At 42.9% G+C, this 18,542-nt stretch overlaps 1 protein-coding gene across 3 annotated transcripts in view; it reads right to left on the bottom strand.

The window, feature by feature from the left end:
• Positions 1 to 18,072, bottom strand: part of LOC141128136 (multidrug and toxin extrusion protein 1-like) — a 119,014-nt gene extending 100,942 nt beyond the window's left edge. For 2 of the 3 annotated variants that reach the window (XM_073615234.1, XM_073615235.1), the window contains exons 1-4: positions 17,745 to 18,072; positions 15,541 to 15,642; positions 15,280 to 15,348; positions 3,122 to 3,270 (exon numbers count right to left, since the gene is read on the bottom strand). In XM_073615234.1, coding sequence (XP_073471335.1) covers positions 3,122 to 3,270; positions 15,280 to 15,348; positions 15,541 to 15,642; positions 17,745 to 17,858 — 434 coding nt within the window. In that variant the 5' untranslated portion in view covers positions 17,859 to 18,072. The remainder of the gene's footprint in view (positions 1 to 3,121; positions 3,271 to 15,279; positions 15,349 to 15,540; positions 15,643 to 17,744) is intronic. The other variant, XM_073615232.1, reaches the window with a different exon arrangement.
• Between the last annotated feature and the right edge of the window lie 470 nt (positions 18,073 to 18,542).

Genomic DNA, 18,542 nt, shown 5'->3' with positions numbered 1-18,542 from the left:
GCCCCAGTGTGAAAGCACTCAGGCTTTCACATTGAGATTGCAGATGAGGCTTCTTTCAGGCGCTTTACAAGCGCTTTTTTTAACGCTAAAGCGCCTGAAAAACGCCCCAGTGTGAAAGGGGTCTCAGTGTGAAAGCACTCGGGCTTTCACATTGGGATTGCAGATGAGGCTTCTTTCAGGCGCTTTACAGGTGCTTTTTTAACACTAAAGCGCCTGAAAAACGCCTCAAAAACGCCCCAGTGTGAAAGGGGTCTAAAGATTGCAGCTTTTGCCCTTGGTCCTTCTATTACAGGGGAAGCCAACCTTTTGACCTTCCTAGGCCACATTGGAAGACGAGGAATAGTCTGATGAGCAGAAAAACTTGGGCAGATGACAACTGAATAATTAGTGATAGGTGGCGTGGCCAAGTACAGCATGTGAGCAGCTGCTTTTCACAGAGCTTCCAACATATATCCTGATTTGATCTGGTTACCAGCATCGTAGGCTCCCTGCTTTGGCTTCCGAGCAATCTAGGACACCCGCAGCAGCTCCTGGACCGATTTGCCTTTGTTGGATTGGCATGATGATCCGTGGAAAAAAAGGAGAGTGTCCGCAGCAGGATCAAAAACATGGCACCACAGCGGCCCTTCCACAGCACACTCAAGGTGTGGAGAAGAACAAGGAGGCTGTAAGTAAACCACCTAAAACCCCTAAAGATCCGGCTGGGGATCCTCCCAAAGTCATGCAATATTATGCTCAGAAGCTGACAGAGCTGTTTGAACGGGCTGGCTTGTCAGCGGATGATAATGCTTCAGAGGTGCTGGATACATAGATGGCAGAGGTGGAAGAAGGGCAGGAAGATGCAACCATTACAGTCCTGACTGACAACTGTCTTGCTGAGGTGGAGGAGGATGAGGAGAACAGAGAGGAGGAGGGAGAGCAACCGACTTTTGAAGACATTCTGAGGGCTGTTAACAAGTGCACTGCCTCTGTTAAAAACCTGCAAGAATGATTTGGAGGATTAAAAGAGGAGGTCATTCTGATAAGGCAGGATCTGCAAAAGATAAGGGAAAGGACAATGGCTGCAGAAAGCAGAATTAGTGAGATTGAGGACAAGCTTCCCCCTCTTCTCAGGGAGACTCAGATTACTGCCCGCCTAGCCAAAGCTACTGATATGCGGGCCGCGGACTTTGAAAATCGTCTAAGGCAAAATAACTTATGCATTGTGGGGTTACCATTTAAAAGGTGGAGGGCCGTGACCCCATTGAATTCATGGAGCAATGGCTAACTGATATCTTTGGAAAGGAGGCTTTTACACCCCTATATGCAGTGGAAAGGGCTCAGAGTTCTTTCTTGACCACTACCATCTGGGCATCCCCCGCGACCACTCCTGGCAAAGTTACTAAATTACAGAGAAAGAGAAATTATCATGAGGCTTGCTCGTGAAAGACAGAATATTCAGTTTAATGGAACAAGAATCTTATTTTATCCCAACTTTTCTGCGGAGGTCTAGAAACGCAGATCACGGCGGTTTTCTGATATTAAAAAACTCCTTCAGAAATTACAGGCCTAGTATGCTATGCTTTATTCTGCAAAACTAAGCACCACCTCCAGGGGCAGGCACATTTCTTTGAGAATGCAGCAGAGGCTTCAGCTTGGCTCAATGTGAATGAGAATGCTCTCTGTTGGGCTCGAAAGGCCTATGGCTGAGGAGGACTGAATCCAAGGTCTTCCACACTTAGATGTCACAACCTCATCTTGGAAGAGTAATCTATTGCAACTACAATTTGCCTAGGGAATTTGCTGGAAACGAACATTGATCTGTTTTATGAAAAGTGAGTTTAGAACTGAGTTTGCTAGATAGCGATTTTTTCCGTTCAAATCTACTGGAAACTTTGATACCATTGTTAGCGGTAATACAGACAGTGAGAGGAAACTGTTGTCCTAACTAGTTCAATTATTCTCATGGGCAGTTTTGTGCCTAAATTTGCTACTCAAGCTACTAAGGGTGCATTCTCCTCCCGGTTTACTCTGGGATCCATACAGCCATGGCTTTTTCCTTAGGATGCGATTAAGATATTTGGAGTACCGTTGTGCTCCCTTGTTCAGTTTACTCGAAAATACCTCACCAGAGCTTTAGATTTTTCTCAGTTTAGCCTCAATGGGGCAATATTTGTATGTATATTTGTATATGTACCTATCTGAGTAATACAACTTCATTATTTATAATATTTTTTTATTACAAAAGTAAAAGAGGGTAACATAAAACTAGATAATAAATATTTGACACTAACACGAATTTGACTAATGCATCAATATTTACTTAGATGGATGTAGTAGCAATTCTCAGTGAATTCTTGAGGTGTTCATGAGATTTTTGTTCTAGTTTTGCCCTTCGTGTGCTTTATCCTTGGAAATAGTTGCTCACAAATATAAGTGCTGCCGAAAAACAGATGACAAGTGATTGTGAAGAGTGGGATTTTTTTTGGGAATGATAAAACTTATAAAAGTCCAGGAAGAAGATACTTCAGCTACATGTTTGCTAAGTGTAAATGGATTTTTTAGCAAAAAATCCCCCCCACCACCCCCCCAAAAAAATCAACAATTTTAAGTAAGTTTAAAATTTTGTGTTACGCCGCTTTTATAGATGTCTTGGGCCATCTGCAGTATTCGGGCCACAGGTTGGAAACCCCTGTTATAAATGAATGCTAGCTAAGGCTTATACTGTATACAGTAACATCAGAAGATGTTTCAGGACACTCACTTTTATTCTACCTCTAGAACATTTTTGTATATGAACACTAATGTATCTTCTTATATAAAGCTAACTTATACAACTTTTATAATAATTTAAATCAGTACTGCTTGGACCTTGAAGAAGGGGACATACCCCGAAAGCTTGTCCTGAAAAATTGTATGTTAGTGCAAATAAAAAAAGTATCACGGACAGTACTCAATTTTCTCTGTCACAATTGCATTAATACGGCTACAATCAAATCAAATAATAATTTAAATAAGCTTATGGAGGACACATACATTTCCAACAAACTTATGCTAGATTGGGGATGTTTTTAAAGAAATAAAGCAGGTATTTTTATATTTGTAATACTCTACCATACCCTTCTAAAGTAAACAACAGTACCTTGCTAAGTATTTGTCCAGTCCACAAAGCAGAAGGATGTTCTCGGTATTGATATAGAAGGCCCAGCACGGAAAACATGCCAGAGACAGGATGAGGATTGCTCGCTGGACAACGACCCCAATGTATTTCAAATTTTTTCCTCCATAAATCTTAAATACGGCCAAAAGGTTAGTTGTATAAAAATGTTATGCACAAACAAGTCATGTTTTAATTTAAAACACAAGATGAGCATCTTGAGGTTTGTTATTTGCATTTATTTTTTATATGAATGCAAAGGGTACCTGTATTGTATGAAGAGAGACAGCACACACAACGGGGAACTCCCAGTCCAATTTGCAAGATCCTTTTTCAGATGCTCAGGCTCAGTGTGTCCTTACACACTACAGCAGAAACAAGTAAAAGGATTGAGCCGACAACTCTGTAGTCCATATAGCGATTTTAATAGTTGGTTACAAAAAGTGACAAGCAAAACAGCTGACGCATTTCGGCAACAGCCTTAGTCGTAGCATGTTGACTATAAAAATGGCAATATATTTAAACTCATGTAAGCACCACCCCAGAATCAATTTGCATGGTAAATTGAAGCAATTAAGTGAATATGTTTTTTCTTTGTGACTCATGTGTATGTAGGATGATCACATATAGTACTCCACTGTTATTTTATATCATTTGAAACATGTCATGTGATACAGTGCCTTGAAAAAGTATTCACACCCCTTGAAATTTTCCACACTTTGTCATGTTACAACCAAAAACATAAATGTATTTTATTGGGATTTTATGTGATAGACCAACACAAAGTGGTACATAATTGTAGAAAGAAAAATGATAGATGGTTTTCTAAAATCTAGTGAAGCCAATTGCCTTCAGAAATCACCTAATTAGTAAAAAGAGTCCACCTGTGTGTAATTTAATCTTAGTATAAATGAAGCTGTTCTGTGAAGCCCTCGGAGGTTTGTTAGAGAACCTTGGTGAACAAACCGCATCATGAATGCCAAGTAACACGCCAGACAGGTCAGGGATAAAGTTGTTAAAATGTTTAAAGCAGGGTTAGGTTATAAAAAAATATTCCAAGCTTTGAACATTTCACAGAGCACTATTTAATCCATCATCCGAAAATGGAAAGAGTATGGCACAACTGCAAACCTACCAAGACATGGCCGTCCACCAAAACTGACAGGCTGAGCAAGGAAAGCATTAACCAGAGAAGCAGTCAAGAGGCCCATGGTAACTCTAGAAGAGCTGCAGAGATCCACAGCTCAGGTTGGAGAATCTGTCCACAGGACAACTGTTAGTCATGTACTCCACAAATCTGGCCTTTATGGAAGAGTGGCAAGAAGAAAGCCATTGTTAAAGAAAGCCATAAGAAGTCCCGTTTGCAGTTTGCGAGAAGCCATGTGGGAGACATAGCAAACATGTGGAAGAAGGTGCTCTGGTCAGATGAGACCAAAATTGAACTTTTTGGCCTAAAAGCAAAACACTATGTGTATCAGAAAACGAACACTGCACATCACCCTGAACACACCATCCCCGCCGTGAAACATGGTGGTGGCAGCATCATGTTGTGGAGATGCTTTTCTTCAGCAGGGATAGGGAAGCTGGTCAGAGTTGATAGAAAGATGAATGGAGCCAAAGACAGGGCAATCTTAGAAGAAAACCTGTTGAAGTCTGCTAAAGACTTGAGAATGAGGCAGAGGTTCACCTTCCAGCAAGACAATGACTCTAAACATACGGCCAGAGCTATAATGGAATGGTTTAGATCAAAGAATATTCATGTGTTAGAATGGCCCAGTCAAAGTCCAGATCTAAATGCAATTGAGAATCTGTGACAAGACTTGAAAATTGCTGTTCACAGGCACTCTCCATCCAATCTGACAGAGCTTGAGCTATTTTGCAAAGAACAATGGGCAAAAAAATTCACTCTCTAGATGTGCAAAGCTGCAAAGCTGGAAGAGACATCCCCAAAAAGACTTGCAGCTGTAATTGCAGCGAAAGGTGGTTCTACAAAGTATTGACTCGGGGGGCTGAATACAAATGCACGCCACACTTTTCACATATTTGTAAAAAATTTTGAAAACCATTTATCTTATTCCCTCCACTTCACAATTATGTGCCACTTTGTGTTGGTCTATCACATAAAATCCCAAAAAAATACATTTATGTTTTTGGCTGTAACATGACACAATTTCAAGGGGTATGTATCGTTAAATAGTTACATAGTAGGTGAGGTTGAAAAAAAGACACAAGTCCATCAAGTCCAACCTATGTGTGTGATTATATGTCAGTATTACATTGTATATCCCTGTATGTTGTGGTCATTCAGGTGCTTATCTAAAAGTTTTTTGAAACTATTGATGCCCCCCGCTGAGACCGCCTGTGGAAGGGAATTCCACATCCTTGCCGCTCTTACAATAGAGAACCCTCTACAGAGTTTAAGGTTAAACCTCTTTTCTTCTAACTTTAATGAGTGGCCACGTGTCTTGTTAAACTCCCTTCCGGGAAAAAGTTTTATCCCTATTGTGGGGTCACCAGTACGGTACTTTTTCAAGGCACTGTATATATCTTTTGTCTCAATCCTTTTCTTGCATTTTGGCACCTTGATATTAACCCCTTAATAGCTCAGTTAATTGCTTCAAATTTACCATGCAAATTAATTTTGGGGTGGAGCTTATATGAATTTAAATACCGTATTTATCGGCGTATAACACGCACCGGCGTATAACACGCACCTCAATTTAGGAGGGAATTTTAAGGAAAAAAAACTTTTAGGAGGGAAGTTGAAGGGAAAAAAACTTACATTTAAATGCCCATCATTGCAGCCTTCTCAGTGCAGCCTTGCCCCAGTCCAGCCTTGCCCCAGTCCAGCCTTGTCAGTGCAGCCATGTCAGTGCAGCCTTGCCAGTGCAGCCTTGCCAGTGCAGCCATGTCAGTGCAGCCTTGCCAGTGCAGCCATGTCAGTGCAGCCTTGCTAGTGCAGCCATGTCAGTGCAGCCATGTCAGTGCAGCCATGTCAGTGCAGCCATGTCAGTGCAGCCATGTCAGTGCAGCCTTCCCCAGTGTCCAGTCCAGCCTTGCCCCAGTCCAGCCTTGCCCCAGTCCAGCCTTGCTGAAGCCTGTGAGCTTCAAAATCGCCGACCGCGACTTGAAAATGGCGCCGCCGGCGCCGAAATACACAGAGCCGATCCTCGGCTCTTCTCGGCGGCTCTCGTTTACTTTCGGTTCCACTCGGACGGTGAGCGGAGCTATCCGAAACTAGCCGAGTATACTCGGCTAGGTTCGTGCGGCGCTCGAGTGAAACCGAAAGCCGCCGAGAAGAGCCGAGGACCGGCACTGTGTATTTCGGCGCCGGCGGCGCCATTTTCAAATCGCGGTCAGCGATTTTTTAATTCTGACAGGTCAGGATCGTAGGGGATCGGCATATAACACGCACCCGCGATTTTCCCCTGATTTTAAGGGGAAAAAAGTGCGTGTTATACGCCGATAAATACGGTATATTGCCATTTTTATATTCAACATGCTATGACTAAGGTTGTTGCCGAAATGCGTCAGCTGTTTTGCTTGTCACGTTTTGTAACCAACTATTAAAATCTCTATATGGACTACAGAGTTGGCAGCTCAATCCTTTTATTTATACCTGTATTGTACTTTAACCATCCGGCCCGCCGTATAGACAAATGACGACGGGCAGGTGGCTCTCTCATGTTGGGACACGGCGCATTCCCCAGCCTCAGTAAAGAGCCGATGACAAGGCTCTTTACCCATGTGATCAGCTGTGTCCAATCACAGCTGATCACATGTAAAGAGGGAAATGCCGGTTATCGGCTTTCCTCTCCTCACACTGACAGCGTGTAAGGAGAGGAGATCCGATCAGCGGCATTTTCTCATAGGGGAGACCTGCACAGATGATCAGAACCTTGATTATCAGTGAAGCCCCAACAGTGCCCAGCAGTGATGCCTGTCAATGATGCTTTTCAGTGCCCATCAGTGTCACCTATCAGTGCCACCTATCAGTGAACATTAGTGCTGCATATCAGTGCCACCTATGAGTGACCATCAGTACTGTATATAGTTACATAGTAGGTGAGGTTAAAAAAAAAGACACAAGTCCATCAAGTCCAACCTATGCATATTAGTGTCTTCTCATCAGTGACCTTCAGTGCCAGCCTATCAGTGCCCATCAGTGCAGCCTTATCAGCGCACATCAGTGAAGGAGAAAAATTACTTATTTACAAACTTTTCTAGCAGAAACTAAAAAAAAAAAAAACCTTTTTTTTAAAATGTTCGGTATTTTTTTATTTTATTTTTTAGCAAAAAAATACCCCGTGGTGATTAAACACCAACAAAAGAAAGCGCTATCTGTCTAAAAAAAATGATAAAAGTCTCATTTGGGTACAGCGTTGCATGACCGCACAATTGTCATTCAAAGTGCAACAGTGCTGAAAATTGGCCTAGGCAGGAAGGAGGTGAAAGTGCCCAGTATTGAAGCTGTTATTATCAGGCCTGCCAAGATTCATAAAAAGCAAAGCGATTAAATGGGAAGGACCTGGTAAACTGTATTATTCAGTTTTAAATTATTCATTCATAGTCCACAGAAAACTGCCATCAGTAAAAAAACATTTCTCTGACGGGGCAGACCTTTTTCTTTAGAGGGTCCAACCAGTGTGCAAGTGAAGGAGTGAAGTAAAAGTGAGGATAAATTAGTATACTGTAAGTAAGGTTAAGTGCAGTAAAACTGTTCAAGTTTTTTTAACCACTTCAGCCCTGGAAGGATTTGCCCCCTTCCTGACCAGGCCATTTTTTGCGATACGGCACTATGACGCTTTAACTGACAATTGCGCGGTCGTGCGACGTTGTACCCAAACAAAATTGATGTCCTTTTTTCCCCACAAATAGAGCTTTATTTTGGTGGTATTTGATCGCCTCTGCGGTTTTTATTTTTTGCGCTATAAACAAAAAAGAGCCACAAGTTTTTTGCTATAATAAATATCCCAAAAAAAAATTAAAAATTAGGATTTTTCCATCAAACTTACCTGTAAAATCCTTTTCTTGGAGTACATCACGGGACACAGGGCAACCATAATAATGACTATGGGTTATTCACCACCTACTGGTGGATGGACACTGACAGATAGTCAAACAGTGAAAAACAGGTGAACAAATATCTGCGCTAACTAAAAAAGAGAACAAAAGCAGCTGGCATAGTTTGCAGATTTCATCAAACACAAATGTATAAAAGTCCAAATGCAGCGCTTAAATAAAACAAATATCCAAATAAATGTGATAGTCCATGAAAATTAATCAGTCCACCAGACTTCAGTGTGCAAAAGGAAAGCACACCACACCCGCGTGCTATCAATCCGCTTACCAGAAAGATATGAAAAATGTGCAATGTAATCATATAATGCAGAGGGTTAACGGCAGATCCGAAAGTCACACTCCATCATGGGCAAGCAAAACTTGGAAACAGTCAGGTCATCACATATCAGAAGGATTAGGACTCGCATTAGGAATGGATAAATTGGTGCAGTAGGTATAAAGTAAAAATCATCACAAAACAGGAATAATCCGCGGCTCTCAGCGTACTTGCATCGGCCAGCATACCAAGGAAGCCACCTTCTGAGATAAAGGGCTAACAGAATCTCTCAAATGGTTCAAAAAGTGGCCTCTGTAAGGACAGTCAAGATCAAATTCAAGTCCCAAGGACACAAGAATGGCCTGACAGGGGAGACTGATGTTACACGCTGTATTAAGTATGAATCAAGGAGTGAGAAACAACAGCCCCTGGAAAAAAAATGTATAGGGACAAAACCTGACCCTTAACGGTACTTAAGGCCAATCTCCTTTCCCATACGGACTGGAGAAAGAAAAAGAATATCTCCCACTCACATATTTCTGCAGGTGCCGCTTCCTGGCTTCACCCCAATCAAAATAATATTTCCAAGTCTTGTAAATGAAGTTCCCCAAAGTTGGCTTCAAGGGGCTCAACAGTGCTGAGATACGGGAGTCAAGACCATTAGGTCCCGCTGAACTGGGAGTGTCCCAGGAGCGACCCCCGCAAGACTCGTTATGTCAGTGTACCAAGCCCTCCTGGGCTAATTTGGCTAACATCATTATCAGTGTTACCCCCTTCTGGATTATTCGCAAAAGACGTGGCAGAAGTCGAAACAGAGGGAAAGTGTAAAATAAGGGAGAACTGGTCCCTAAGGTGTTACCAGTGCATCTACCCCTATTACCAGTGGGACCCTCAACCCGGACACAACCTGTCCCAACTTGTTGCAGAGCTTGGAATCTAGTAGATTTACCTGCAGAGTTCCTTTTGCCACTATTCGATACCTGAAATATGCACGGATGATAGAGACAGTCCTTGTGCTGTCCCAGACAGAATGTGGTTCACCTTCCTGAGCCGCATGACTCCTGGTGCCGCCCTGGTGGTTGATATAAATGCCCCTGTAGAAGCTTTCCCAGATAGAACCTACAACTGTTTTTTACCATAATCGTACTGGCCAAAAGCTCCAAGATATTTATGGGCAGTATACTCTCCTGTAGTGACCAAGTCCACTGAACTGTAGCCACCCTTAAACCAAATGGAGAAACTGGCATCAGTGGTTATTATCTTCCAATACCTGAAAGGAAGAATTCAACCTTTCTAGATTCCGAACCATCAACCACCAATCTTTAGCTGTGCAACACCCCGGAAACAGAGCCCTCCAGCAATCCAATGCCTGGATCTTCAAGTTCCAGACAGAGAGAATAATCCTCTCCAAGACCTGGAGTAGGACTGTACATAAGGAATGTTGTTTGACCTATATACAGCTTCCTAAAGGAAAATCTGGACCAACTGCTTCCTGAGCAAAGGTTATTGAGGTATACTGAGATCGACACCTCCCTGTGTCTTTAGCAAGTCCAGCAGCAGAGCTAGGAGCTTCGTGAACCTCAGAAGCTGTGGTCAGCCTGAAGGATGGTCACAAAAAAGAAAACAGACGACTTTACACTGCAATTACAGAAATCTTTGATGAGGCTGGAAACAACCCAGCACATGAAGCTGTGTGTTTCCTGATGATTATGGGCCCTGCCATCTACCTCTTGCAGAGAGGTCATCACTAAACAGACCAAGCCTATATGAAGCAGAAGGATGCCCAGCGGATTGAGATCTAAAGATAGACCCGATGCCCCTATTCAGTTTTGAAGCTGCTACTATTTAATTGTTTTACAATAATGAGCCCATAACTTTTGCTCCAATACCCAACGCAAGGTAAAGACTGACCCGACTAAGGAAGGAGCAATCACCTCAGAGGTTGCTCTAAAATCTTATGGTCTGAGATACTCTCAAACACAGCAACCTCAGATGCCTCCCTCACTTAGGAGGGAAACCTGGGCAGTCTCCCATCAAAGTACTAACCAGGCTTGATCCGAGATCAGGCGCCTCAACCCTGCATGCCGCACACAGTGCACCCCCTCAACGCCGCACACAGCGCACCCCCTCAACGCCGCACACAGCGCACCCCCTCAACCCTGCAAGCCGCACACAGCGCTTCCCCTCAACCCTGCACGCCGCACACCCCCTCAACCCTGCACGCCACACACAGCGCACCCCCTCAACCCTGCAAGCTGTACATAGCACACCCCCCTCAACCCTGCATGCCACACAGCGCTGCCCCTCAACTCTGCAAGCCGCACACAGCGCTGCCCCTCAACCCTGCACGCCACACACAGCGCACCCCCTCAACCCTGCATGCCGCACTCTCCTCAACCCTGCAAGCTGTACATAGCACACCCCCCTCAACCCTGCATGCCACACAGCGCTGCCCCTCAACTCTGCAAGCCGCACACAGCGCTGCCCCTCAACCCTGCACGCCGCACACAGCGCTGCCCCTCAACCCTGCACGCCGCACACAGTGCACCCCCTTCAACCCTGCAAGCCGCACACAGCACACCCCCTCAACCCTGCATGCCACACAGCGCTGCCCCTCAACTCTGCAAGCCGCACACAGCGCTGCCCCTCAACCCTGCACGCCACACACAGCGCACCCCCTCAACCCTGCATGCCGCACTCTCCTCAACCCTGCAAGCTGTACATAGCACACCCCCCTCAACCCTGCATGCCACACAGCACTGCCCCTCAACTCTGCAAGCCGCACACAGCGCTGCCCCTCAACCCTGCACGCATCGCTGCCCCTCAACCCTGCACGCCGCGCACAGTGCACCCCCTTCAACCCTGCAAGCCGCACACAGCGCACCCCCTCAACCCTGCATGCCACACACAGTGCCCCCCCTCAACCCTGCACACAGCGCACCTCCTTAATCCTTCACTCCGTACACAGCGTACCTCAGTGAACAGTAATGATCTGCTGTATTCTCTAGCAAGCAATCAGTGAGCAATAATAATTTGCATTAACCTCTAGCAACCAGTTAGTAGTAACGAAGTGCAGTAACCTCTAGCAACCAATGGGTAAGCGGTAATTATGTGCAGTATCGTCTAGCAACCAATCCGTGAGCAATAATCATGTGTGTAGTGGTCAGTATAGGAATCAGGTGGGTCAGTGTAGTGGTCAGGTAGGAATCAGCTAGGTTAGTGTAGTGGTCAGTGCAGTGGTCAGTATAGGAATCAGATAGGTTAGTGTAGTGGTCAGGTAGGTCGGTGTAGGAATTAGGTTGGTCAGTACTACTGTACTAGTGGAAAGGAGTGCGGATTAGGGGGCGCAAATTTCTTGCCTTGCCCCGGGCGCTGACAACCCACACTATGCCACAGTATGCAGGTACCCAGGTATGCAAACATGCAGGTATACAAGTATTCTTTCCATTCATGCATCTATGTATGCAGCTTAAGTCAAAAAGCACATTTGTATGTAGTCCTATGCAAAAAAAAAAAAATGTATGTAGTCCTAGGCAAATAAGCACATATGTATACAGTTTAATGTAAATAAGTACAAATGTATACAGTCTAATGCAAATAAGCACATACGTATGCAGTTCAAACTAAGCATATACGTATGCAGTACAAATGAAAGCATGCCAGCATGCGTTTAAGCATTATGCATTTACGGAAGCATGTAGGTATGTGTTTAAGCAAATATGCGGTTAGGCAAAACACGAAGCGCATGTCCATGCAAACATGCACTTACACAATACGTGCCCATGGAGACATGCATTTATGGAATAAGCAGGCATGCATTTATGAAACGTGTTTATGCAACATATATTACGCAACACGTATCTAAGCAAACGTGTCAATGCACCATGTGTTTATGCAAATATGCATCCACGCAAACACGTATATCTATGCAACATGCATACACACTTATGCCCACACGTCTATCCAACATATGCTTATAAAAACCTGCGTTTATGCAACATGCATCCACGCAAACACGTATATATCTATGCAACATGCATACATACTTATGCTTATAAAAACATGCGTTTACGCAACATGCGTCCACACAGACGCGCATCGTGGCCAGTCTTGGGGGAGCTGCATTCTGAGCATTGCCTGCACCTGCATAGCACCCTGCAGGAAAGCACCTTGGTCAGAATAAACACTGCACAGGGTTCCATTACGCTGGGTCCAGTGCCATAAGGCTGCATTACAGGCAAACCTCGAGGAATCTTCTCTCCTTCCAATGAGGCTCGGGTGCCATCCATTTTGGCTGATAGCTTTTTCGAATGGATCCGAATAAAGCCCATGATTCTAAATAGAACCGTCCAGACCTCCAAGTATGCTCCAAGAGGACATGCAACACGTCAGTGACCATTCCACCTTACAGACACTGGCGAAAAAACTGAGGTCCTTCTTGGGTAGGAGGGGTTATATAGGGGTGGACTTCCTGTTTGACTATCTGCAAATGTCCATTCACCAGTAGGTGGCGTATAACCCATATAGTCATTACTATGGATGCTCTGTGTCCCGAGGTGTACAATAAAGAAAACAATTATTTTCCTCAGTTTAGGCCGATATGTATTCTTCTACATATTTTTGGTAAAAAAAAAAAAAAAATCGCAATAAGTGTATATTGATTGGTTTGCACAATAGTTATAGCGTCTACAAAATAGGGGATAGATTTCTGTCATTTTTTATTATCATTATTCTTTTCTTTACTAGTAATGGCGGCGATCTGCGATTTTTATCAGGGCTGCGACATTGCGGCGGACAGATCGGACACTTTTGACACTATTTTGGGAGCATTGACGTTTATACAGTGTTCAGAGCTAAAAATAGCCATTGATTACTGTATAAATGTCACTGGCAGGGAAGGGGTTAACACTAGGGGGCGATCAAGGGGTTAACTGTGTTCCCTAGGTGTGTTCTAACTGTAGGGGGGATGGGACTGACTAGGGGAGGAGAGAGAGATCGGTGTTCATACTTAGCATGAACACACAATTTGTTTCCTTTCCCCCGAGAGAACCAGGATTTGTGTGTTTACACACACAGATCCCCGTTCTCGCTCTGTCACAAGCAATTGCAGGTGCCCGGTGGTCATCTCGCCCACCAGGAACGCGCATCGGCTCCAGGGGCGGGCGTGCGCGCGCCTGGTGTGACATCTTAAAGGAGTGACGTACAGCTATGGCGATTTGCACAGCCGTGCCAACCTGATGCAGTATAACTGCGGCGGCTAGACGGCTAGTGGTTAAAGCTTGACTGCAACTACATTTTTTTAGATAGGATTGAGTGGATAAATGTAAGAGACCCGTTTAAAGCCTAATTCCAGCTTTGCCATCACTTTAAATAGTTTATTTAGGTCAACTTTTTCCTTTACTAAGTTATGTGACTTTGTCAGTGCCGTATAAACTGTATATAGCATCCACTACATACAGTATACATTGCTGGGTTCTGGCAGAAAAACAGGAACTTCCCATCTGCTGCTGGAGCAAAATCAAGTCAGGCTAGGCACTGCTCGGCCATTTACAGAAAGTCTTGTATTTTTTATCAGTGAATGCAATTAAACTCTAATTGGTTGAGGTGGAGATCGTGGTGTCAGCCAATCAGAGGAAGTCTTACTTCATTGATAAATTACAAGGTTTTCTGTAAATGGCTACAAGGGTACATTGTCTGAATCAATATTCTCTCCAGGGAATGGGATGGGAAGTCCCTGCACTGTTGCAGGAACACACCACGGTATACGGTATATAGCTGAGGCTACATACTGTTTATACAGCACTGACAAGGAATGCAACACTTACTAAAGGAAATGGATTGTTTGGGCCAGCTTGGCTCAAATTTATTTAAATAAATAACAAACTGGATTTCGGCTTTACATTGTTGGTGTCCGTGTCTTTATTGAAGAGATTTCTTTTCAATTCCTGTCCAAGTAACATCAACAAAATAAATAAGGTAGTGCTGGTGTCACCAAGAAGGAAAAAACAAAGAGCAACAAAAACCTGACAAAAGCTCTAAACTTTCTCCACCCTATTATATAAATGTGCTTTGTGTTGCTAGCTGTCCCTATCAGATATCCCATAAATTCCTATCCTTATGATACCCTGCAATACTGACAAAAAGTGAGGGTAAATTATTCCATTAGAGATACAGAGGGCATTAACACATGAAAAAGTTTCTAACCCTTTCCTTAAAAAAATACATAAAAATGTTGCATTTTGAGTGGAGCACAGATTCAATTCGCTGCAATTTACAGAGCAGACATCCAGCATAATATATATGGCCTACATAATGAGCATGTCAGTCTGTATAACCAGTTACAGAAAAAAACCTCATGTTTGACAAGTTGACATGAATAGAGTGACTGTACTAAGATCAGAAAATATTATAAATTATTAGTATATTTTGTTTGCCACCATTTCATTTAAAAGGGACTTTTGTTTCTATGTTAAAAAATATAAAAGAAAATAGCATACTTGCAAACAAAGCAGTCAGTTCTTAGCTATGCCACTGCCTGTGCTTTGTTGAAGATCCAGGCTTACTAAAGAAGGTTCTGCATTCCATTCTTCCTGGAGTGTGATATGCAGGGAGTCCCTGCACTGCTCTGTGATTTCCTCTGCTGTCACTGCAGGTAGTGATATAGGGGCAGGTTGTGGGACAGGTAACTATTACTATTATTATTTTATGTAGGTAAGCCTTATTTTTCTCCATTTTAAAATAGAGACAAAATTGCTTTAAATTGTTAGTCACTCATCTTCACAAGTTACAATATATTTCCATCTACCTGGGAAAGGAGTGTATCGCAGGCTGCATTTAAACCAAGTCCCACCGCAATTCCAAACACGGAGGTATACTAATAGGGATGAGAAGAAGATTTGTATAACAGGGATTAGTTTCCATAAATCAATACAATATATCCTTGCTTAAAGAATTTTCATATACTGTATAAAATTATATGAAAAAAGCTAAAAACACAGATTAAAAGCCAATTCTGTTGCCAATCTTCTTGCTAATGAGAAAGGAATACATAATAGGTTAAACTTACCGCTACTGCTAGCATGATGGTATCCAGCTGGAATTTTCCAATATGGCCAACAAACATGGCAGTTACGATGATTGGTACAAAATCCAAAAAATTCATCATGGCCTTTAAAATAAATAGCAACATCATGATTAAAATACATTACATATAGCGGTCTCTAATGGAAATTTACTGTATATTCTTAATTTTTCAGGTTTGTACTATGCAGTAAACACTAATGCTGCGTACACACGACCGGTTTTTCTGTCAGAATAAACTCCGACAGTGTTTCTGACGGAGTTCCGACGGAGTTCAGCTGAAACGGACTTGCGTACACACGATCACACCAAAGTCCAATAGTTTAGAACGCGGTGACGTACAACATGTCCTGACCTTTTCTGACGGAAAGTCCGGTCATGTGTTAGCGCCATTAGGCTTTTATATATACTGTCTATATACTGTAGTTCATCCAAAAGTTATTCATATCTTTTAGTTGTACCTTTTTTTACGACTCCCGTATGAGTGTCAAGCCCTCAATAGGCATTTTTTTTTAATTAAACGGACTACTTACTTTACCCTGAGATAAGAACAGTGACAGAGATGTCTGCATACACTCTGCCAACTGCCTGCCCCAGGTTGTCTGATATTTTAAAGTATTTCTAAAGCTAAAACATTTCTTTAAAGGGGTTGTAAAGGTAAAATTTTTTTTAGAATGCATTAAGGTGAAAAAACATCTGACAATACCGCTCCCCCAGCCCCCCCCCGTTTTACTTACCTGACCCCTCGAAAGTCCCGCGCTCGCTCCCGACATCCTCTTCGCCGCTCAGCCTGGCCGTTGATTGGCTAGAGTGGATGGATTGAAAGCAGCGCAGCCATTGGCTCGCACTGCTGTCAACCACATCCAATGACGCGGTGCCCCGGGGGGGTGGGGCCGAGTGATACAGTGAGCAGCTATGGCTGCCGGCTGTATCACGGGAGCGCGACCGTAAGCACTCAACACCATGTGAGGGAGCTCGCATGAAGGTGTTGAGTCCTTGCGGGGTGTTGAGTCCTTGCGGGGGGGAGCCGAGACAGCCGCCGAGGGACCCCGGAAGACCAGGTTCGGGGCCACTCTGTGCAAAACGAGCTGTACAGTGGAGGTAAGTATAACATGTTTGTTATTAAAAAAAAAAAATAGCTTTAGTGATCCTTTCATTTTGTTATTTTTTCTTTTCTTTTACAAAACAGTTGCACATGCAATATAATTAAATGAGTACAGTTTTCACTCAATTTGAATGAACAATGAAACTAAAGATAAACAGTTGCTTCCGAATGGAGAATTTGTGTTGTCGCTACACAACCAATGAACAAACTGTGATATTTCAAGGGATCAAGTAAACAAATCCATTATTACTGTGAGAGATAGGGAGGGGTTAAGATTCTGTGAGCGACTTCTATATTACAAATCAAGAAACCACTCAAAGCCTGGGAGGAAAAAAAAAACATGTAGTCCAGGGTGCCATATTGCTAAGTATTTATGCATCACATGTGAAATCTTGACCTTGATTTGTTCATGCAGCATTACCTGAATGATTCTAGATTTAGTCATGGCAGTAAGGAGAGTTGTGCTCTTCAATGCTTTGCCTATTGTTTTTTCACTGTCTAGCCACAGGTTGGGGGCAAAAGGGTAAATAGGACTTTTTTAACTAGGATATTTGCTTATCTGCAGTAGGGAAAAATCAGGTCACGAGGCTGGCAGTGCTTACTGGCAGGGCTGTGCGACTCTCAGATCTATGTATTTTCATTGAGCTTGAAAGAGAGTGGTGTACAAAATATGAGCAGTTGCGATACTACAGTAAAAAAAAAAAAAAAAAGGCTATCATGCATTCATACTGTATTCAGAGGAGTTTTAGGAGTTTTACATTGCATGGTTATATACTTCAAAAAGAAAGAAGAAAATTGACCATAAGAGGCAAGGCCAATAAGGTGTTGCAAGAAAGTTTAGCATTATCTTTTTTTTAACAAGCATAGGACACAAAGAACTAAGAAGGAAAAAAAAAAAAAAAAAAAAAAAAAAAAAGGTACGTGTATCCTATATTCATTCTATCTGATATTACCAAGTGTGGCAAAACTGATGGGCAGAACAACCTAACAGTCAAAGGAGGTTATTAGAAAAAAAAAAAACAACATAAAATCACTATGATAAAATATCAGTATCTAAAGAAGTCAGTCATATGGGGTTGACTTACCAGAGGCCCTGCAAATGATAACAGCATCTTGAGCTCAAAGCCATTTTCATGAAAATAATGCTTTACCCTCTGTGAGATGGTACTACAACAACCAAGGCACCAGCGTTTGAACATGTTGGCCAGAGATGGTATTTACTTCACAGCTTCATCCTATGGATTATACAGCCTTCTCAGTCCTAAAATCCAGAATGATGGAAATAAGCAGTACAGTTCCCAGAATGGTTTCACCTCCTGCACAGCATTGTTAGCGAGGCAAGTCAGCACACCGTGCAAGTGACACGACAGCAAAGAGGAAGAGACTGTAAATTTTTCTGAAACAAGACTGGTTTGTTTGCAGTTGCACCCCCACTGCATTGTTCAACAAGAACACAAGTTTTCCGTTTGGACAGTGGCCAAGTACAAGAAGCTTGATTTTCTGGATCACTTATTTATAATAATAAAGCCACAAAAGTATATATGTTGTCATACTGAAGAGATTACCACATGAAATCAGATTCGTAACACCCTGTTTTATGTCAGGGTCTTTGCTAAAAAATGTTCAGAGTTTACAACCCTGCAGAGATATACATAGACATTAGAGCTAGTTAAAGCCCAACTGAGCTCTTGCTATGTATTACTGTAACTTAGTCAGGTTGCATGTACAGTAACATAAATAGGGGACTTTTACGTTTTCTTAATTGCTGAATGCTGCAGCAATTGTATAAATTCTGGCAGCATGAAGGAAAGTTGGACCATTGCTCTCATCTCAAACACAAGCAATGAGCCAGCTCTACAGCGGTCTGATACACAAGGGGCTCA

The sequence above is a fragment of the Aquarana catesbeiana genome, linkage group LG02, assembly GCF_042186555.1.
Source record: "Aquarana catesbeiana isolate 2022-GZ linkage group LG02, ASM4218655v1, whole genome shotgun sequence".
NCBI classification, from domain to species: domain Eukaryota; kingdom Metazoa; phylum Chordata; class Amphibia; order Anura; family Ranidae; genus Aquarana; species Aquarana catesbeiana.
Note: the sequence above shows the minus strand (reverse complement) of the source record. Positions and strands in the feature narration are given on the sequence as shown.